The sequence below is a fragment of the Prionailurus bengalensis genome, chromosome C2 (assembly GCF_016509475.1).
Source record: "Prionailurus bengalensis isolate Pbe53 chromosome C2, Fcat_Pben_1.1_paternal_pri, whole genome shotgun sequence".
In the NCBI taxonomy this organism is placed as follows: Eukaryota; Metazoa; Chordata; class Mammalia; order Carnivora; family Felidae; genus Prionailurus; species Prionailurus bengalensis.
This window is the reverse complement of record NC_057350.1, coordinates 72,833,603-72,857,181: the sequence shown is the minus strand read 5'-3', so window position 1 is coordinate 72,857,181 and position 23,579 is coordinate 72,833,603. Positions and strand designations below refer to the sequence as shown.

At 38.0% G+C, this 23,579-nt stretch overlaps 1 protein-coding gene across 1 annotated transcript in view; it reads right to left on the bottom strand.

Annotated features, from left to right (window-relative positions):
- PAK2 (p21 (RAC1) activated kinase 2) overlaps positions 1 to 23,579 on the bottom strand; it is a 95,727-nt gene that overhangs the window by 7,398 nt on the left and 64,750 nt on the right. The window contains exons 5-13 of the mRNA XM_043594482.1: positions 22,775 to 22,806; positions 21,892 to 21,999; positions 20,470 to 20,602; positions 19,033 to 19,096; positions 16,023 to 16,071; positions 15,422 to 15,534; positions 14,214 to 14,331; positions 12,543 to 12,642; positions 9,076 to 9,272 (exon numbers count right to left, since the gene is read on the bottom strand). Coding sequence (XP_043450417.1) covers positions 9,076 to 9,272; positions 12,543 to 12,642; positions 14,214 to 14,331; positions 15,422 to 15,534; positions 16,023 to 16,071; positions 19,033 to 19,096; positions 20,470 to 20,602; positions 21,892 to 21,999; positions 22,775 to 22,806 — 914 coding nt within the window. The remainder of the gene's footprint in view (positions 1 to 9,075; positions 9,273 to 12,542; positions 12,643 to 14,213; positions 14,332 to 15,421; positions 15,535 to 16,022; positions 16,072 to 19,032; positions 19,097 to 20,469; positions 20,603 to 21,891; positions 22,000 to 22,774; positions 22,807 to 23,579) is intronic.

Here is a 23,579-nt window from a genome sequence, read left to right as displayed (position 1 = left end):
ATTAATACAATCAATTAATTACATCAATCACTCAACAAAGTAATTAATTAATTACATTAATACACTTGTTACAAGTGAAGAACCACTACTGATATATTTTCACTAAATGAAAGTCTATGACTTACACTGGGGCCACTCTTTTTTTTTTTTTTTAATTTTTTTTTTTCAACGTTTATTTATTTTTGGGACAGAGAGAGACAGAGCATGAACGGGGAGGGGCAGAGAGAGAGGGAGACACAGAATCGGAAACAGGCTCCAGGCTCCGAGCCATAAGCCCAGAGCCTGACGCGGGGCTCGAACTCACGGACCGTGAGATCGTGACGTGGCTGAAGTCGGACGCTTAACCGACTGCGCCACCCAGGTGCCCCTGGGGCCACTCTTTGCGGTGTATAGTTGTATGGATTTTGACAAATGCACATGGTCATGTTTCTGACATTATAGTATCCTACAGAAAAATTTCACTGTCCTAAAAATCTCTTGTGCTCCACCCATTCTTCTTCCCCATCCCATCTCTGCAAACACCTGGCAACCACTGATCTTTTTAACTCTATAGATGAAATCATGTCTTCTAAAGTGGTTGTATCATTTTCAATTCCCACCAGCAACAAAAGAAAGTTACTGCTCCACATTCTCATCAGCATTTGGTATCATCATTAAAAAAAAAAATTTAAGGCCATTCTAATAGGTATATATATTTGTGTTGTTTTAATTTTGCAGTTCCCTAATAAACACGATGTTGAACATATTATTAAATGCTTATTTGCCAACTGTGTATCTTCTTTAGCTGTCTGTGGAGATGTTTTGTCCATTTTTGCATTAGGTTGTTTATTTTCTCATTGTTGAAGTTTGAAGAGTTCTTTATATATTTTGGACAACATTTGATCATCTAATGGGTGTTCTGGAAATTATTTCTCCCAGCGAGTGACTTATCTTTTCATTCTCTTAATAGTGTTTTTGTCAGAAAGGATGATTCTAACTTTAATAAAGTCCAATTTATTCTTTTATGGATCATGCTTTTTGATGTTTTATCTAAAAACACTGCCAAACCCAAGGTCACCTAAATTTTTTCCTGAATTATTTCACGTTTCTGCTGTATCACCAAAATGCCATAAAAAAGGATACTGACACTCAAAAAATCAGGACATGAGTGTGCCCATTTCTTTGCCACCTGAGCTCACTTCTCTTTATGTGATAAAATTTTCATTTACAAATGCCATGCTAAGAAATTACTTGAGATAGCAATTCAAGTGAAGATCCTCAGACTGCTAAGCCCCATACTCCATCAGAAGGGGTTAAGAGGGAAGCCCATAAAAACAAGCACTCCTGTCAAGTATGCCTTCTCTCCAAACGCTTAACAGCCATTTTTCTACCTTGAAATAACTCTTATTACCCTCTGTATCTGCATTTATGCTAGTGATTACAAGGAGACCGGGACTGCTTGTTCCTGCAGCTTCTGTACTCTCATGCCCATTTGGCTCTGCATGCTCCCCTTTCCACCTTCACTTCTTCATCCACCACTGCCCCTCCGTTTATGAACCGTTCTCCCCTGATGAACTGCCTCATCCACAGTGCTCTCTAGGAGTAGGCCAGTCCCTCTTAGCCCTTTGTACCACTGTACCTAGAGAAGGAGTGTCCTGGTGGTTCCTCATTGCCGGAGATATCTACCCCCCTCTTCTCGAAGTCCCAGGCTTTCAAACTCACATCTACTTTACTTTGTTTCAAGTATCTACCAAACACTGTTATCATCTCTAACACTGCTCATAATTCAGAGCGATTTCAGTAGCTACAGAGATGCCAGTAACAGTTCCTTGACCTCCTCTTCTCCCATGCTTTTGTGCTTTGGCCTCCCTTGATCACACACGCTCATGGTCACAGCCTGTGCCTCATCAGTACCCATGACTGCAACTCTGAAATCACTATTGCTGTCCACCTCCTACCTTCTGCATTGTGAACACCCCCAACACCGCGATCCTTTGACTCCACTAAACTTAAATAAATCCCATTGATCTTCCAGTTGTTCATCATTCCTTCCATATAATCACTTCGACCCTCTTGCACTTCATAGCAATCACTTTGCTACATATCAAACTTTGCCTGCTCTTTGCTTGTACCTCCACAGCTAAGGACAGCAGAAGAAATAGATCCCTGTGGACTGGCATCATTAACCTCATAGAGGCCCTTAGTGCTTCCAGCATTCGCACTATAGATTTCCCTATTTCACCCCTCCTCCCACCCTAGTTTCTGTCTCAGGACACTCATTATACATTACATTGTGTTGTCATGTCTCTGTGGGCTCCTCTTGGCAGTGAAAATTTCTCAGACTTTCCTTTGCTTTTGATGACCTTGACAGTTTGGAGTATTGGTCAGGTTTAATTTCACAGAATGCCTTCTACTGGAATTTTATGTTTTCTTCATGATTAGAATGAGAATATGTGCTTTGGGAAGCAACATCACAGTTAGAGTGCCACTTTCTATCTAGAGTGCCACATACTATCAACATAATTTATGCCTGTTGATGTTGACCTTTTCAGCTGGCTAAGGCAGTGCCTGTCAGGTTTTTCTACTGCAAAGTTACTGTTTTCCTCTCTTTTCTTACTGTGCTCTTATCACTATGTGCAGTCTATACTTAAGGAGTACGGAGTTATGCTCCATTGCCCTTAGGGTGGAACATCCACACAAATTATTTGAAAATTTTCTGCATAAGAGTTGTCTCTCCTGCCGATTTATTTATTCAATTACTTACTTATACCAGCAAGGACACATAAATATTATCTTATACTTTGGATTATTATCCCCTACAACTTTATTTTGTTCAAATTGTTCCATCTTTGGCCACTGGAGCTCTTTTCATTGGCACCTTACCCCTTTGACAAACCGATCCATGTGGAGTCTTCTCTTTAACTCAGAATTATTTATAATTCTGTTTTATCTCCTTAGCTGAATTTTATTAGGTGTAATTCTTTCAGTATTTTAGAGTTTGCTTAAGAGGTAAGGGGCATACAACTTTCAATTTCACAATCATCACAATATTACACCAGACTACGACAATCTTATGGTTCTCCTCCTCAGCCTTATGCTTTTGTTGTCATTTTACCTGTACATACGTTTTTTTTCTTCCCCTTCCCATTATTATTTTGATGTAAACAGTTTTAACATTTATTTACTTACTTAAATGTTTTATATTTGAGAGACAGTGTGTGAGTGAGGGAGGAGCAGAGAAAGATGGAGACAGAATCTGAAGCTCCAGGCTTTGAGCTGTCAGCACAGAGCCTGATGCAGGGCTCGAACTCACAAACGAACCTCAAGATCATGACCTGAGCTGAAGTCAGATGCTTAACCAACTAGCCACCCAGGTGTCCCAACAGTTTTATCTTTTAAAGATATTTACATAAGAAAAAAAAATTGGATTTATTTACTCACAGTTACTATTTCTAATACTCATTTCTTTGTGTGGAGTCATATTACCATTTTCTTTCTGCTTGAAAGATTTCTTCTACTATTTCTTGTAGTGTAGATCTGCTGGTGATAAATTCTTTCAGTGTCTATGTTTGAGAAAAATCCTTATTTTGCCTTAATTTTAAAAAGATATTCATTGGCTGCAGAATTCCTGATTGTCTGATTTTTCCCCAAAACTTATTTCACATATATTAGAACACTTAAAGTTATCTCACAGCTCACTATTGCTATTTCATTTCTTAAAAAAATTTATTTCTATTTTGGATAGCTTTTTATTACTTGGTCTATGATTATCATTAATCATTTTTTCTGCAATGTATCACTTGCTATTAATTCAATCTCAAACTATAAACCTTCGAACTACACTGTAGTTTCTATCTATAACTTCAATTTGGGTTTTGAAAAAATATTCTTTTAAAATGCCTCTGCTCTTAAAAACTGCTTTAATGCTTTTATGTACTCTTTTATCTGTGTCAGTTCTGGTCTGTTGCAATGGATTGATTTTTCTCATTATGGGTTGTACCTTCCTGCTCTTCTGCCTCTCTGATGAACTCTGACTGGATATTTAAGCATTTGTTGGGTGCTGGATATTTCTGTATTCCTATAAATATTCGAGTTTTGCTCTGCAACGCAGTTACTTGGGAACAAGATCTCTTTGGGTCTTGTTTTCAAGATTTGTTAGGTGGGACCATAGCAGCATTTAGTCTAGGGGTAATTATTTCCCATCACTGATGCAGGACTCTTTTGAGTCTTCCATTCCATATCCTGTGAATTACAAGGTTTTCCACTGTGGCTGACAAAAGCAGGAACTATTCCCAGCCTCTGTGTGAGCACCAAGCAACTGTTTACTCCAATCTTACCAGATGGGTCCCCTGACCTTGGGTAGACTCTTCACACAGATGCACCAATCTCTACTGAATGCTCAAAGGGGACTTCACGGATCTCCAGAATCTTCTATGAAGCTTTCTCTTCTCCCATTCTCTGTCTTGTAAACTCCAGCTGCCTTATTCTCCCCAGACTCTCAGTGAGACCACTGGGCTCCACCTGGGCCCTTCCTCCCTGTACATGGCCTAGAAATTCTCTTAAGACATTAAGCTGGAGGCAGTCACAGGGCTCACCTCAAGCCTTTCCCACTTTTGGAGATCACTGTTCTTCATTATTTGATGTCCAGGGTCTTGCAAACCATCGTTTCATATATTCTCATTTTTTTGTTGTTGTTCCTTTTGGCAAGGGTGGTTAATCTGGTACCTGTTATTCCATGTTGACAGGAGAAGTTCCTGCTTGCCAAGTTTCCATCAATTACATTCACATTGCCAACTTGAATGATCAAGTCTTAGTCTTCATCTTACTTGACGTAACTGTAGTTTCTGATAAGCTGATGCCTCCCCCACTTTTTGCGTGAAGATTCAAGGGCATGTGTTTATTTTGGTTTTATGTACCTCTCCAGCCATTCCTTGCTGGTCTGCCACATCAACTGTTAACTATAGAACAAATGCCTCAGGATGCAAGCTGAAAATTTTCTATTGTCTGTCTATGCCCACTTGACCTGGTGATCTTATCTAGCTGCATAGCTTTAAATAATTTCTATAGCTAAGTCTCAATTTTACACCTCTGGCCTAATCCTAGACTGGCATACCCAACAGCCTATTCAACATATCCACTTGGATGTCTTAATAGAACATATCTAAAATATGCTAAAATGTTACCTCCTGATCTCCCACCTGCCACCCCACATGCCACTCTACCTGTAGTCTTCCCCATTTCAGTTAAGGTGAACTTGAATTTCACCATTCCAGTTGTTTAGGCCAAATTCTTGGGTCATATCCCCCCCCCCCCCCCCCCCCCCCGCCATAGGCTCTCCTTTCCAAATACATCCAGAATCCAATTACTTTCCCCCACCTCTACTGATACCATTCTGGTCTAGTATACCATCATGTCTTGCCTGGATTACTGCAATAGCCTTCTAACTGGTCTTCTTGTGTCTATCTTTACCTCACTTGAAAATCTTTTCTCAATAAAGTAGCCAGAGTGATCTTGTTAAGATGTCAGTAAGACCATTTCACATCTCTGCTCAAAACTCTACAATGGTTTGCCTGTCTCACCTATGAAGAAGCCAGGATTCTTTTTTTTTTTTTAACGTTTATTTGAGGGAGTGCATGCATACATGCACAAGTCAGGGAGGGACAGAGAGAGAGGGAGAGAGAATTCCAAGCAGGTTGTCAGTGCAGAGTCCAACACGAGGCTCAGACTTATGAACCATGAGGTTATGACTTGAGCCAAAATCAAGAGTTGGATACTCAATTGACTGATCCACCCAAGTGCCACCAAAATTCTTATAAAAGCCTAATAAAGCACTATACAGTCTGGTCCCATTTCTTCACCTATCTTTTTTCTCCTACTGTGTGCTCCCTGCACACTAGCTATGGAGGAATCTTAAATGGTCTTTGAATATACCACGAATGCTTCGGCTTCACAGCCTTTGCATGTACTGTTCTTTCTGACTAGAATGTTCTTCCCTTAGGTACCTCCTATGTTTCTTATCTCCTGTGTTCAAATGTCACCTCAGTGAAGCCCTCTCAAGCACTCTTGTGAAATCAAACAATCCTGAATCCCTCCTACCAGTCAGGGCACTTAGACTCTATCATTTAATATATTACATACTATTCTTACTTATTTTATTGTTTCTCTCTACCTTCTATGAAGGCAGGAATTTTTGTCGGTAGACAGCACCTTGTATAGTGCCTACCGCAGAGCAGGTACTCGAATCAATATTTGTTAAACAAATGAATGAAATTAGAGGATATTAAAAATTGTTCCAAAGTGTTCTAAAATTAATCACTTCTATTAAAGTACTGTAATTGCTTGCTTGAACTGGAATCGTTGCAAAAGCATTCAGGAAAAAAGAACGTCAAAATCCAAAGCCACCCAGACAGGGCCCCTCCTACAAATACCCATTACCTTGGCCTCTGGAGTCCATTTTATAACAAGTCCAACTTATTTGGAAAAAAATTAGAAAAGAACGATTTCTGGCAATAAGCCTATACTCATATGGTAACTTAAAAACTTTAAAAATTGCTTCATTGAGATACAATCCACATACTATAAAAATCACCCTTATTTTCTTTTTAATGTTTAGTTTTGAGAGAGAGAGACAGACAGAGTGCAAGCGGGGGGGGGGGGGGGGGGCAGGTAGACAGAGAGGGAGACATTGAATCTAAAGCAGACTCCAGGCTCTGAGGGGTCAGCACAGAGTCCTACATAGGGCTCGAACCCAGGGACTATGAGATCGACCTGAGCCAAAGTCAGATCCTTAACCGACTGAACCACCCAGGTGCCTCAAAAATCACTCTTTTAAAGTGTACAATTCATGGGGCACCTGGGTGGCTCAGTCAGTTAAGGATTCTGGATTTTTGGTTATGTTACGATTCCAGGGTCATGGATGGGATCAAGCCCTGAGTCGGGCTCTGTGCTGGCTATGGAGCCTGCTTAAGATTCTCTCTCTCCTCCCTCTGCCCCATCTCTGTGTGCATGCGCTTGTGGCTCTCGCTCACTCCCTCTCAAAAAAAAATTGTTTTTTAAATGGCTTTAAACAGAAACACACAAAAAGCAAGGTTATGTATTGATCTGTTGACAGAAATGTGACCAAAGGCTTGCAAGAACCCAACCCTGTATCTCCCCTAAAAACAACAGTTCAGGGGCACCTGGGTGGCGCAGTCGGTTAAGCATCCGACTTCAGCCAGGTCACGATCTCGCGGTTGGTGAGTTCGAGCCCCGTGTCGGGCTCTGGGCTGATGGCTCAGAGCCTGGAGCCTGTTTCCGATTCTGTGTCTCCCTCTCTCTCTGCCCCTCCCCCATTCATGCTCTGTCTCTCTCTGTCCCAAAAATAAATAAACGTTGAAAAAAAATTAAAAAAAAAAAACAAAAAAAAACAACAGTTCAGAATTTGTTAATTCAGTGTTTGCGGCTTTGCAAAACCTGAATAACAAAAATCGATGGCAAATGGAACCCTACAATATATGACCTTTTGTGTATGACTTTCATTTAGCAAAATGCTTTCATGTTTAATGTTGCATATACCTGTACTTCACTACTTTTATTATGACTAAATAATATTCCATTGTAGTGGGATACCACTTTTGTTCATTCATTTATCAGGTGATAGGCATATGGGTTTTTCCTACTTTTGACTATTATGAATAATGCTGCTATGAACATTTGTGTACAAAATTTTATGTGGATAAAAACTTTTTTTTTTTTAAGTATTTTTATTTTGAGAGAGAAGGAGAGGGAATGCGTGTGGGTAAGTTGGGGAGGGGCAAAGAGGAAGAGAGAGAATTCCAAGCAGGCTCCATCCACTCTGTCAGTCTGGAGTCTTAAATCCAACTTGGGGCTCAATTTCACTAACTGTGAAATCATGGCCTGAGCTAAAATCAAGAGTCAGATGCTTAACTGACTGAGCCACCCAGGTGCCTTTTAATTGTCTTGGGTATGTAACTAGCAGTGGAATTACTAGGTTATATGATAACATTAACTTTTAGAGGAGCTGTCAAATTGTTTTCCAAGTGCTGCACCATTTTACAGTTCCACTAGCAACGTATCAGGGTTCCAATTTCTTCACATTCTCACGAACACTTATTGTCCATCTTTTTGATTATAATCATTCTTTAAAAAAAATTTTTTTTAATGTTTATTTATTTTTGAGAGAGAGAGAAACAGAGCATGAGCAGGGGAGGGACAGAGAGGGAGGGAGACACAGAATCTGAAGCAGGGTCCAGACTCTGAGCTGTGAGCACAGAGCCCAATGTGGGGCCTGAACCCACAAACCATGAGTTCATGACCTGAGCCGAAGTTGGGTGCCTGACTGACTGAGCTACCCAGGAGCCCTGATTATAGTCATTCTTGAAGGTGTGAAGTGGTATCTTGTTTGGGTTTTGATATGCATTTCTTTAATGATATTGAGCCATATATGGTAATTTACAAGTAGAAGAAAAGAAAGAAAGAAAGAAAGAAAGAAAGAAAGAAAGAAAGAAAGAAAGAAAGAAAGAAAGACAGAAAGAAAGAAAGAAAGAAAGAAAAAACAAACTCCTAAACTCTTCACCTGAGAGAGAGAGAGACAGAGAGGGGGAAAGAAGGAAAAAACAAACTCCAAAACTCTTCACCTCAGCTACTGGAATATCTAATTGTTTAAAGTCTACTGACCCCATCTCTAACTCAGGACCCTAACTCTTTTGTTTGAATGTGACCTTTAACATCACCATCTACACAGTTTTCTCACAGACGCAATCTTGCTTTCCTCTCCTGTGCACTTGGTACAGAAGCCAAGGTTCAAAGTTGACAATCTGAAGGGTACATCTAGGGACACTTGTACAAAAGTGAGCAAATTCTTATGTGCAAACTTTAAAACCATACAGCTTACTAAAACTCTACAAACTCTTTACCTCACACATTCAACTCAATAACCCAGAAGCAAATAATTTTTAGATACAGAGGGCAGAGACCAGGTTATATCAACTTTGTATCTTAAATTTTTGGCGAGTGCCTGGCACAATCAGATTCTAAATAAATGTTCTAAAGAAATGTATTTTCCTAAAAATAAGGCTGGTGTTTAATTGGTCTTACCCTCAAGGGATTTTCATTGAGGTATGGAGGCTCTCCTTCTACCATCTCAATAGCCATGATACCCAGAGACCATATGTCCACTTTAGGGCCATAAGCTTTCCGTGTAACCACCTCTGGTGCCATCCAGTATGGCGTTCCAACCATGGTACTTCGCTTGCTCTGCTCAGGGGTGATCTGGGCACAGAAACCGAAGTCAGCTATAAAAAAAAAAACAAAACACAAAAAACCGTATCTAGAGTTAATGGTGTCATGGATAGTTCCATCTAAGAGGTCATGATAGATGACAATTAAAATGGACTGTTCAGCCTCTTTTTTTTTTTTAATGTTTATTTATTTTTGAGACAGAGTGCGAGTGGGGGAGGGGCAGAGAACGAGGGAGACATAGAATCTGAAGCAGGCTCCAGGCTCTGAGCTGTCAGCACAGATGGGACTTGAACCCACGAACTGTGAGATCATGACTTGAGTTGAAGTTGGCTGCTTAACTGACTGGGCCACCCAGGCACCCCAGTTTTTGTTGTTCTTTTTTTTAAAGACTGTATCAAAAAAAGTAAACCAAGGGCACCTGGCTGGCTCAGTCAGTAGTGCATATGACTCTTGATCTTGGGGTTGTGAGTTCAAGCCTCGCATTGGGCACAGAGCTCACATTAAAACAAACAAACAAACAAACAAACAAACAAACAAACAAAAAACAACAACTAAACCAGAATGGGTTTACAAATATTTTGATGATGTTACATACTCTTCACTTGTTTACTTTTACTTCCCACAAGCAAAGGACAAATTATCAGGTCTTTTATCCTAAAAATTTTAAAGAAGTTGAAAAAGGTCTAAAAGGAAAAGGTATCAAAGGTGAACAAAACTAAATTCTATAAAACAGGTAAAGGTCAGGAGGTGGGAACTAATTTTGAAGAAAATAAACAGAAGGTAGAATTACTACATATCGGACTTAGCAGACTTCTAGAAAAGGAACAGCTTTAACTACAGCCATACCTAACAAAGTCCTTGCCAGCATCACTCCACTCCAACCACCTTATTTTATAACAGGAGCAGAAAGCCTAGGTTAGCACTCAGTGTTTATTTAGTGGGAATATCAAGATGAGAATCTAGAATTTTCTCCTCCCTTCTACAGACCCATTCTATTTAAAAAGTAACTATTAACATTTAAGTTCTTAAGCTTTAGACTTCTTGCTATGAATTTACATAGGTACAAAAATTACCATGAACTGCCTGGTTTATTTTATCTAAGTTAGGATACTTTGTAAAGTGCTTTTTATTATTTTTTTAAAGTAATCTCTACCCCCAATGTGGGGCTCTAACTCACAAACCTGAGATCAAGAGTCACAGGCCCCACCAACTGAACCAGCCAGGTGCTCCAGTATATTGTTTCTTAAAATTTATTTTGAGAGATTTTTCCATAGTTGTACACTGATCTACCTCATTACTGTAAATATGCAATATTACAAAATAAAAAGGCTTATAATTTATTTTATCATTCCTATGCTCCTTGACGTTTAAGGTTTTTTTTTTTTACAGTGTTGCAGAGAACAACTTTGTGTTTATTGTTGTGCTTATGTTCAGTAAACCTATAGAAAAGAATCCTAAAAGCAATTGTTCCATCAAATCGTAATATTTATAGCTAAAATGAGTACTTCTAACAACCAGGGACTGTTCCAAGTATCTTATAAGAATTAACATACCTAATCCTTATGATAACTCTATGAGATAGGCATATTTATTAATATTATTCTCATTTTACAAATTGGGTAAGGCATACATATTTTTAGGTAACTTGCTCAAGATCATTCATCTAGTATGTGGAAGAGCCAGGATAAAATATTATCCAAAAAAGTCTAATTCAGTTTACATGTGTATCCACCAAAACAGTAGGAGAATGTCCATTTGTAATTTGCCTGCTGATTAAGATTAGTAATCTTATATTTTTGACCATCTAACAGAACCCTCTTTCTTGTGGTTGAATACTCTCTGGAGGAAGTATCTTTATTTTTTTTTTATTTATTTATTTAAAAAAAAAAATTTTTTTTTTTAACGTTTTATTTATTTTTGAGACAGGGAGAGACAGAGCATGAATGGGGGAGGGTCAGAGAGAGGGAGACACAGAATCTGAAACAGGCTCCAGGCTCTGAGCTGTCAACACAGAGCCCGACGTGGGGCTCAAACTCACTGACCGCGAGATCACGACCTGAGCTGAAGTCGGCCGCTCAACCGACCAAGGCACCCAGGTGCCCCTGGAGGAAGTATCTTTAAAAAGAGATGTTGAAGGGGCGCCTGGGTGGCGCAGTCGGTTAAGCGTCCGACTTCAGCCAGGTCACGACCTCGCGGTCTGGGAGTTGGAGCCCCGCGTCAGGCTCTGGGCTGATGGCTCAGAGCCTGGAGCCTGTTTCTGATTCTGTGTCTCCCTCTCTCTCTGCCCCTCCCCCGTTCATGCTCTGTCTCTCTCTGTCCCAAAAATAAATAAACGTTGAAAAAAAAATTAAAAAAAAAAAAAAAAAAAGAGATGTTGAAAAAGGAGCCAAACATTCTTGCAGAACAGAAGGAAAACTTTTTGATTTCTTGATCCAAGAAATGCCTTGAATTTTGCATAGTTGCAGGAAACTCAATAGAAGTTGTTCCTGAATCCTCCAGAGGGCCTGGATGAAACTGACAGATTATAGCCAACAGAGGAAAAGGAAGTCTAGGATTTTTTTCCTCCATGACTCTATCATGTCTGATACAGAAGATAATTAGGAAAAGAGGTTTATAAGAGTTTTTTTCCCCTTGTCATCTCTCAGGTCAGGGTCATATAGCCCTCCCTCAATTAGGCCATGCTTTACCAAATCCAAAGAAAGCTGAACAGCATTAATAAGAAAGATCTACCCTAACAGACAACAGAGAAAATTTTAGTTTATCTTTGGAAGGCAGCACCAACATTACAACAGTCCCAGGCACTTTTCTTCAGTGCTTTACATTTTTAATCCTCAGAAAAATTCTCAGATACTTAATCTTATTTTCCTTATCATATAATTGAGAAAATAAACACAAAGAGATTAAGTAACTCACCCCAAATTAGTCAGCAACTAGTAGCTTATCTGCTATTTAAACCCAAGCTGTCCAGTTGAGAGCTCATATTCTTTACCATTCTTTCCCTTGTCCTCCTCCATATATTAAGTCATAAAAATATTAATAGGTTAATTTTTTAAAGTTTACTTTGAGAGAGAGTGTGAGTGAGTGAGTGGGGGAGGGGCAGAGAAAGGGAGAGAGAGAATCCCAAGCAGGCTCCTCACTAACAGCACGGAGCCCAATGTGGGGCTTGAACCCATGAACTGTGAGATTGTGAAGGAGCCAAAATCAAGAGTTGGACACTCAGCCACCTGAGTTACCCAGGTGCCCCAATAGGTTTTTTGGTTTTTTTACTTAAACAAAAGGCAGAAGTATAACAAATAAATGTTATTTCTTCATTTGTTACTCACTAAGTTTAACCGATCCTTCCATCCCCAAAAGCACATTGTCACTTTTGATGTCTCTGTGGATCACTTGATTAGCATGTAAAAACTCCAATGCCTGTAAACACTAAACAAGAAAAACACGTATCAATGAAACAGTCCCTGAAAAGTCCAAAGGAAGTTCACACACAGTACTTATGGCCTGAGCATGACTTCAGGAAGTCTAATCTAGCCACTGAAAAGTAGGTAAGATCCTGGGAGGTCTAGTTCCATCCAGCTGCTCACTGATGTGATGTAAGATGTTTTCTCCCATTTCTTTTACAGTGGATTTTACATAAAGCTATATCCACAACCTAGACACCAATGATAAAAGAATAACTTTCCTCTTATGCTATGTTTCAGAAAGCATGGAGTCAGAAGTGAGGAAAAACTTACTCTTTCCTTAAATACAGGAACATTAGAGTTTTAAAATCTGCTTGCCCCTATGTTTTTCAATATAAACTGAGTATAAATTATAAACATGGAAAAAGCTGTTTTTATTTCTTACCCCCAAAAGAGGAAAACAACAAATACAGGATGTACATTATGAATAACAACTAAAAATCTCATTCAAAATATTCTACTATTCATTCAAGGAAAAACAGATAAATTGTGTAATACTGTATTACATTTACCAAGCATTTAAGCAGATTCTTGAAAAGAACAAATCCTCCCCATAACACTGGTACAAATGAATAGAAACAAATTTGTCCTTCATTTAACTGCTTTCTCTAAGTTGCCAATTAGAGGGACCCCTAAAATAATTTTTAAAACAATTATGAAAAGAAATTAGAGAAACACATTATATATAAATAGGCAAATTCTTTTTTTTTAAAGTTTATTTATTTATTTTGAGAGAGAGAGTATGAGTGGGGTAAGGTCAGAGAGAGAGGAATAAATAGAATCCCAACTCAGGGCTTGAATCTACCCTAGGATCATGACCCGAGCTGAAATCAAAAGTCAGATGTTCAACCGAGCCATCCAGGTGCCCCATAAATAGATAAATTCTTAAGTTTTTATTAGCTTTTAAGTGATCAAACATTCTTTGTTAGAGATATCATATTATTGAAATATAATATTTATATTATAGAGTTCTTATTAAAGAGTTCTTATTTCCTTTCCTCCTGAAACAACCAAAGGCTTGGACTTATTGGGCAATTTGGCAGAATTCTATTGGCTGAAGCAACAGTATGTCTAAAAATTCATTAATGAATATCAAGAAACAACCAGTTTTTCACCTTCGATGAAATTTATAAAGCCAGAAGCAAACTTAACACTTAAGGTAAACATGTGTCTTGCTTTGCCTGAGACAGTCCATGTTTCTACTGTTGACTGGCCCTCCCTTGCACTCTTAAAAGTACCCTGTTTGGATGCTAAATTTTAATGATCACCCTGCTGAAATTTACCTGTGAGCTGGGCTCTTCAAAAAACCATGCTCCATTTCAGAATTATCTTATACATAAGAAAGGGTTTAAACTCTCATGTAGGATAAAATGGTATGGAGACGCTTGCCGCTTGCAAAGAATAATGTACATGGAGTGAGTATTTCACATAGTAAAAATTACCTGTGCAAAAAGCTCCTGCCCACCCCCCCCCCTTTTTTTTACCTCCTGCTTAACCACACATTGCTGTAACTTATCCAAAAGGGGACACACTCACCTCTCTGCATACAGCCGCAATCTGTGCTTCATCCATGCAGGTTTCCGTCACGACATCAGTAAGTGATCCCCCAGCAAGGTACTCCATTACCACAAACAATTCATCTCCCATCAGGTAGCTAAAATTATTATGAACACACAAAATACACTCACATTTTTATTTCACCACCACTCTGTGTTGAAGAATTCAAATGCCAGGCACCCTAATAACAAAACTAGAAAGTTGGAAGTTTTGAGAGCCAGGGAGAAAACTGGCAAGCTGAGAAAACAGCACAGAAAATTAACTGAGGGTCATTATGATTTTCCTGAGTGACTTGAAAGTTTGCCCCCAATTGTGACCTGAGTGTATACATAGATCATTCCAATTAAAATGACACTGTTTGGCAGTAATTATTAGTCCTGTTTTACAGATGAAGAGATGGAGGCTTGGAGAAGCTACTCATCTAAGTTCACATAGCTAGTAGGTGACAGAACTAGAATCTGAAGCCAAGTGTAACTAATTCCAAACCTTATGGCTTATCTTACCTGCCATGCTAGACTGACTTGAAACAGTATTTCCAAAAGCAGGGAAATATACCTGAGAAGTGGATTTTTATGAACATGTCCCCTATTACTAGGGCTGAAATCTAAAAATGTGTTATCTTTTCCCCAGTCTAAACAAACTTCAATATGGCACTAAGAAAGTCATCTATAATCCTCTATCTCCAATATAATCACTATTTTAATTTTTGTTTATTTTTCTATTATTCTTTTTTCATTCACATATATGTAATTGCATAATGGTACAATATATAATTTTCTATTCTGCTTTCTGTTCTGCTATTTAACATCAACTCCAAAATCAAATGAGGTTTTGACACACTATCTGCCCATGAAAGACAGCATTTGAAATAAAAACTGATGTAAGTTTAGAAACCATGTAGTCAGGCACCCCTGTTAGTCAACACATTAATCACAACTCATTCCATTAATGTTGCTGCTTGTGATCATTTATAATTAATACAAGCACCAGCAGCAATGTCCTTCATTTAACTGCTTTCTCTAACTTGCCAAGTGAGATATATGTAGAAAAAGGCCTGCTAAACTACAATGTGTTATTTTTTACCTCTCCTCCTCCTTCAAGCTTACTTTTCAACACTGACATTCTACTCAGTCTTAACTCAAGGGGCTAGCCCCCAACACCAGGAGACTTGAAATACTCGTATTTACCTGTCTAAGAAATTAACTATGTTGGGATTCTTCAATTCTTTCATCACTAGAATTTCATTAATGATTAATTCCTTCTTTGGCTGTTTCTGTAAATTAATCTGTTTAATAGCAACCTATGATGGAAAGAGAAACAAGAAAAATCAGAACAAGTTTTCTAATTCTCTTAGAAAATTACAAACACCAATCAGGTAATAATTTAATTTACTGTGTATCTATGATATTATCAGTGAGCTTACTCACAGGTAGTACTTTTACTTCCACACTGGCAATGCACAATGCTCTGTAATACACAGAACCTAACTACTTTTGTATTTTCTCTAAACCTGATTAATCAGCCCAAGGTCATACCAATGCCAGGAATGAATCCTCTTTTCTTTCCAAGCTGGGAAAATAATTTTTAAAATATTTGCTCCTTTATGAAACTCAATGCATAATTCCTTCTTTTTTTCCCTATTAAGAAAAGTGCTACAAAATTACATAAAGTAATTCTTCCAATATATTCAACTGAAAAAAAGATTCCTACTGATTATTCACAGATGTGTCTAGTTTCTTCCTACACTAAAAGCTAATGGTAACACCCAAAGTATGAAAAAGAAACTACCTCCTGTCCCAATGCCACATCAGTAGCAGTGAAAACTGTACCAGAAGCCCTAGGGGGAAAAAAGACACAACCAGATTTAAGGTTTCTAAATCACTGTCATTTATATATCTAAAAACTTTATACTCAGAACAATTACAAAAGGATTAAAGTACACTTAAGACTTAAACATCTTTTATTTATCTGTTTATTTTGAGAGAGGGAGAGAGCGCACACACACCAACATAAGTGAGCACGAGCAGGGGAGGGGCAGAGGGGGAGAGAGAGAGGATCCCAAGCAGGCTCCGTGCTGTCAGTGAAGAGCCCGACCAGGCTCAACCCCATGACCATAAGATCATGACCTGAGCTGAAATCAAGAGTAGGATGTTTAACCAACTGAGCCACCCATGCAGCCCAAGATTTAACATGTTTATTATTTATTTATTTATTTAAAAAAAATTTTTTTTAACGTTTATTTTTGAGACAGAGAGAGACAGAGCATGAACGGGGGAGGGTCAGAGAGAGAGGGAGACACAGAATCTGAAACAGGCTCCAAGCTCTGAGCAGTCCGCACAGAGCCCGACGCGGGGCTCGAATTCACGGACCGCGAGATCGTGACCTGAGCCGAAGTCGGACGCTTAACCGACTGAGCCACCCAGGCGCCCCTAGACTTAACGTGTTTAAACAGGAGTAAAAGCAAAACAAAAGGGGGAAAAATAAGAAAAAGGTAATCCCTGTGGCCAAAACTTATGTTAGAAATTTGTCATAAAAAGAAAGATAAAAGTGATAGATACTCATGGATCCATTTCCCTGCTTACGAAACAAAAAAACTACAAATAAATTTGTAATGTCCTTGTGTGCACGTTACAAACGCATCCTCCTTTCTCCCAAAAGTAGTCTGTATTTGATGTGCACCATTTCCAAGCACATTCCTACACTTTAATTATAAAGGACATAGGTGTGTATCACTATAAAATACATTTAACATAGTTTTTAAATTTCTTATTAAGGGTTTCATTTTATAGATTTTTCTGCAATTTTTAAAAAAAATTTTAAATGTTTATTTTTGAGGGAGAGTAAGAGCATGAGCAGGGGAGGGACAGAGAGAGAGGGAGGGAGAGGATCCAGAGCAGGCTCTGCACTAGCTAATAGCAGAGTTGCCTGATGGGGAGCTCAAACTCACAAACTGTGAGATCATAATGTAAGCTGAAATTGGACGCTTAACCAACTGAGCCCCCATGGTGCCCCATGTGATTTAACGTTAATTCAACATTGGATTTGGGATAGGTGTTATTCATTCATAATAATAATTATTTATATTATTCAATATAATTTATCCATTATCATGCTCAAGAATATTAAGATGATTTTCAATTTTTGTTATCAAACCAGTGATGCAACTAAATTCAGTTATGTTTGTTAAAATAATTTAGACAGAGAGTATAAGCAGGGGAGAAGGGCAGAAGGAGAGAGCGAATCTTAAGTAGGCTCCACGTTTAGTGAAGAGCCCGACATGGGGCTTGATCCCACTACTCTGGGATCATGCCCCTAAATTTAGCTTTTTTTTTTTTTTAAAGTTTATTTATTCTGAGAGAGAGACAGAGAGAGAGACAGAGAGAGAGAGAGAGAGAGAGAGAGAGAGAATGTGTGCACACAAGTGGGGGAGGGGAAGGGGAAGAGAAAGAAGGAGAGAGAGAATCCCAAGCAGGCTTCCAGCTATCGGTGCAGAGCCCCATGAAGGGCTGGAACCCACAAACCCTGAGATCATGACCCGAGCTAACATCAAGTCACTCACTCAACCAACTGAACCACCCAGGCACCACTTAAATTTAACTTTTAAAAAGAAATTCATATATACAAACAGATTCATAAGTAAGTTTTCAAAAAAGACTTAAGTTCTCTTTCTAAATTCACAGAATACTTTTCCAGTGATTAATAACATTAAAAATTGAAGATGGTTGGGGCACCTGGGTAGCTCAGTTGGTTAAGCATCTGACTTCCACTCAGGTCATGACCTCACAGTTCGTGAGTTTGAGCCCCATATTGGGCTCTGTACTGACAGCTCAGAGCCTGGAGCCTGCTTCAGATTTTGTGTCTCCCTCTCTCTCTGTCCTTCCCCCACTCATGCACATGCACTCTCTCTCTCAAAAAATAAACATTAAAAAAAATTAAAAATTTAAGATGGTCATTTGCTCCCAAGCAACAGAAAAAAAGTGTGGTTTAAACAAAAATTTTTTTGGCATTTATTTTTGAGAGAGACTGTGAGCAAGTGGGGGAGGGGCAGGGAGAGAGAGGGAGATACAGAATCCAAAACAGCTCCAAGGCTCTGAGCTGTCAGCACACAGCCCGATGCAGGGCTGGAACCCACGGACCGCAAGATCATGATGAACCGAGCCAAAGTCGGTGCTCAACTGACTGAGGAGTCCCAAGTATAGTTTAAAAATACAAATTACTGGGGGCGGCTGGGTGGCTCAGCCAGTTAAGCGCCAGCCTTCAGCTCAGGTCATGATCTCACAGTTTGTGGGTTTGAGCCTGGCATTGGGCTCTGTGCTGACAGCTCAGAGCCTGGAGCCTGCTTCGGATTCTGCCTTCTTCTCCCTCTGCCCCTCCCCCGCTTATGCTCTCTTTCAAAAATAAACATTAAAAAAAATGTAAAAATGACAAATTACTGGACAAAATCAGGGTATCAGACTCAAAAACCAACATTCAGTGATGTGATTAAATACATGCTTTTATTGCTTATAATCTTGTAGTAAATGTTCTTATTATCTTTTAAATGTATTTGATGGGCAGGGCAATTTCCCCATCTAATCTCTTAACAACCAATGGGAAATAACATTCAAGAAAAAGCAATGTAAGATTATTGCTAAACGGCACAAGTTTTTAGTAGCATGTAGAAATAAATGCATTACTTACAAGAATACCACTCACAGAATACTGTAAGTGTTCAATGTCAGCAGGCAAAAAGAAAGAGGTATCATACTGTATACCCAAGAATTATTAAATATTGTATAATATATTCATGAATACTTACCCTTGCCCAATTTTTTCATATCTTGTGTATTTTTTCTTAGGGTCACCTATGCTCACAATAGTTCCTATTTTAAACAAAAAACAAACAGAACACTGGAAACTCAGTCAAGTATTTTAAATTTGTAAACTAATTCCATCATTATTCCTAATAAACTCTACTGATTTTAGAACATTAGCTTTCAAACATAACACAAAATTTTAAAAATAATGTATGTTTCAAAAGCAAAACACTAATGAAACTTATCAGAAGCAAGAACATATTATTTACATTAGGTTGGACCTCCTAACCAATGTCTTAATTATCCTATCACTTTCTCAAAAATAAACACACTTTAAAATGACCAACTGTGTTAGTCTGCCTAAGAATGTAAGAGGTTTTCAGGATGTGGGAGATTCAGTCTTAATTGGAAAATTCTTGGGTAAGGATGAGTATCCTTTAATACACTGAAATGTATTAAACTAATGATAAGTTATGAAACTACTTACTATCAGAAATAATACATAAATGATATCCAAGTGAATAAACCTAAATGGCTTTTCTGACTCTTCCCATATATCTTCTACCTTCCAATATATTTAGAAAGCCACTTATTACTATAAAGATTACTTTAGTATGAACTAATCATATATCTGTTTTAGGAAGGTTCACAAAGTCACAACTAATGAACAGTTTTAAAATCAGGATTTGGATATAAAACTATAATTTATATTCTTACTATCATTAAGTCAAAACATGAGAAAACCACACAAAGTCTTGACTTGCTTAAGGTAAAAGGAGATAGGATCATATCAAGGAAACTCACACAAATAATCCAATTTTATATAGGGACCCAATCTTAGGTCTAGAGCTACTATAGCTGTAGTATTTTTCCTTGATCCCTCTCTATATAAAGTGCTCTTTATAACTACAGCTGTTGTAGACTTGCGACCAGACATTACTGCTACCCTCTCCCTGGCACTGTGTACATTATTTCCAATGGTTGATTCAGGCCAATGGCAGCTGATGGATTTAAAGGGAGAAGAGAAAAAAATATATTTAATGTTTACACATATATCTATACAGGAATGCCATATTGTTTAGTTATTTGGGAACATTTTGTATTTTCATACTGAGAAGCTAGAAGTATGCATAAACATAGACAAATTTCTTTCAATAAGGTCTCTAATCATGAGCCTTAGATTTGGCCCTTTGGGAAAAAGTACTGCTCCCAAAGGTACTGACCATTGCAAAGACATTACTCAGTAGTCAACACATAATAAACAAGCAAATTAGAGTATGATTGGCTTCAGGAGATTTTAATTAAAGCTACTGTTCCTAGAAGAAAACTATTTTTTATGTCTTAAGCCAAAATATAAGGTATAAATTAAAACCCATCTGAGCCAAATGTTTCAAGAACTATTAGCAATTTAAGAATAATGTAAAATGTAGGTAACATACTTAATTTCTCCATAATCTCTTCATCTGTCATTTTGGTCTTCTTTTTCTGTTTGTCAGAAGACTTGGCACCACTATCAACATTAGAATCACCAACTGGTGCAGGAATAGGGTCAATTACAGACCGTGTATAAATCTGCAGAGAGAATCAATAACGGAGATCTGAGGAAAATACTTTTAGGTATTCTTACTGGCACACTATTCAGTTCTTTGACTTAAGATACATTTTTTGTTTGTTTTTATTTTATTTTCATTTTAGAGAGAGTGAGAAAGCATTCACAAGCAAGCAAGGGAGAGGGGCAGGGGGAGAGACAACCTTAAGCAGGCTCCAGCATGGAGCCCAATGCAAGATCGTAACCTGAGCCAAAATCCCGTCGGTTGCTCAGCCGACTGAGCCACCCAGGTGCCCCTCAATTCTTTGATTTCTAACCAAAACTAATTTTCTCCAGTTGTTCTAAACAATGAGAATATTTTCAGATTTGTCTTAGTAGCTACTAATTCTCACAAAAACTTTTACCCAAAGATGATTTCTACTATTTCATTTTAAGCAGCCAATTCTAGGAGGTCAACAAAGAAATCAGAGGCCTCTCTCATTAGATCAGGATCCAGTGGCAGTCCTCAGAGTCCTTCCTGCCAAGTGTGCCAGCGTTCCACAACACGGCACCTTCCCCACACTTTCCCTTGTGCTAGTACAGGGGGAGGCAAAGGACTCTTTCTGCCTCTATCTGAGGTCATTAAATTCTCCCATATCCGGTAGGGTATTTCACTCACAGCAGCCTCCTGAATGACATCAAGACCTTGAGAGAAATGTAAAATGGGAGATAATGTACACAATTTGGGTAAGAAGTTAAGAGTTAGGTTTTAGATACAGTAGTTATCTGCATTGAAATAAACAGAGAAAGGGAAATAGATGAATTCTCTGGAAGAGAAGGTGTAATATAGAAATAAAAAACAGGGGCGCCTGGGTGGCGCAGTCGGTTGAGCGTCCGACTTCAGCCAGGTCACGATCTCGCAGTCCGGGAGTTTGAGCCCCGCGTCGGGCTCTGGGCTGATGGCTCAGAGCCTGGAGCCTGTTTCCGATTCTGTGTCTCCCTCTCTCTCTGCCCCTCCCCCGTTCATGCTCTGTCTCTCTCTGTCCCAAAAATAAATAAACGTTGAAAAAAAAAAAAAAAAAAAAAAAAAAAAAGAAAGAAAAAACAATGAGTATTTTAACTAATTTTAAGGAAGTCATTCAATTTAAGTTTTCAATAAAAAATTAGTTTTTTGATGAGTGGATTTTAGGTAAAGATCTCCTAGTCAAATTTCCCCATACTGAGGGCTTTTGAAAATTCATCACTGGAAGTCAAATACAGACTGCTTTTTTTTTTTTTTTTTTAAACACACATGCCCAGACACCCACAGTCCAATTAATAATCAGACACGCACTGATTTTGTATGATCCGGTCGTGGGGCAATAACAGGAGGGGCAGCCTCTTCATCATCATCATCTTCCTCTGTTACTACTGCTGATGTTTCTGACCCCTTGGTATTCAGCTGTATTAATCACATGAGCAAAGTAAGGAAGATACATCAAATACAACAATATGTTAAAATAGGACTCTCTTTTTAACATACTTGAAAAAATGTATTTCTTTAATACCTCATTTCAAAATGATAAAACCTCACTGGTTCTAATATAATCACTTAAAGAGTAAAGGCAATTCTATAACTTACAGAAATTGAGTTTATGAAATAAATGTTTACAGTAAATATCAAGTTTTCTTAAAAGAAAATTTATACCTTTTATATGAAGAATTTTACACCCTTTAAACAAGTCCTAAAAGGAAATAATCACTTTATTTGTTAAGACCAAAAACAAAGCTCCTCTAGGCTTTACATAAGTCAGAGTCATTTTTGGTCATTTTAAACAGCCAGATTATCACCATAAAAAATGGTGGCTAATCAAATAAAGGAAGACGATAACCTTTATACAGAGTTTATTATTATATGCCAGATATGTGCTAAGTAGGTACTTTACATATTACCTCATTTAGTCTTCATAACTCTAGGAGACTGTTTCTTCCCAATTGAGGAAATTCTATTTACTTAATATGGCTTCCTTATTTGCTTAATCAAGCATCTAGCTTAAAACATATTTAAAATAAATAAATAAATAAATAAATAAATAAATAAATAAATAAAGACATGTTAAGTAGTTCTTTTTTTTCTGGTAGCTGTAATTTATTTTAGAAAGCAAAATAAAAACTGAGATTTGTTTTTGGTAACTTAAGTTAGAAAAAGAGTTACAAGAAGTAACGTATTAACTTACTCCTGGTGTTCCAGAAGGGAAGCCATCTTTCTCTGAATGTGGAACAGAAAATAATGCTAAGTCAACAAACTCAAAAAATAAAACAACTTCTATATAATAAAGGAAGAAAATACAAAGCAGAGCAAGTAAAATGTTCTTAGACTGATTTCAAGTTGAATTAAGTCTTCAGAAAAATGACAGTATCAATATTCAAATAAGAATTTACACAAGATTGTGCTAAAAAAATCTCAAATCTTAATGGAACTGTAAATTTACTAAAAATCACTGATGTATATACTTCAAATGGGTGAATTTTATAGCATGTGAACTATGATTTTAATAAAGTTATTAAAAACATATCTGAAACTAAACTTGTCAAAGTGTAATTAAAATAAAACAAATTTATTCATAGCAATACTTTCCTCAGTAAACTATCGAGAAACTTAAAGCTACTATTCCGACAATGGCAGTTGTACAAAGGGAAATTTTTTTTTTTAATGTTTTTTTTACTATTCTTGAGAGAGAGAGAGAGAGACAGAGAGAGAGACAGAGAGAGAGAGACAGAGCACGAGTGGGGGAGGGGCAGAGTGGGACAGAGACACAGAATCTGAAACTGCTCCAGGCTCTGAGCTGCAAGCACAGAGCCAACGCGGGGCTCGAACCCACAAACCACGAGATCAGGACCTGAGCCGAAGTTGGAGGCTCAACCAACTGAGCCACCCAGGCACCCCAAGGAAAATTCTTTTTTTAATGTTTATTTATTTTTGAGACAGAGGGAGAGAGACAGAATGAGCAGGGGAGGGGCAGAAAGACAGAGAGACAAAGA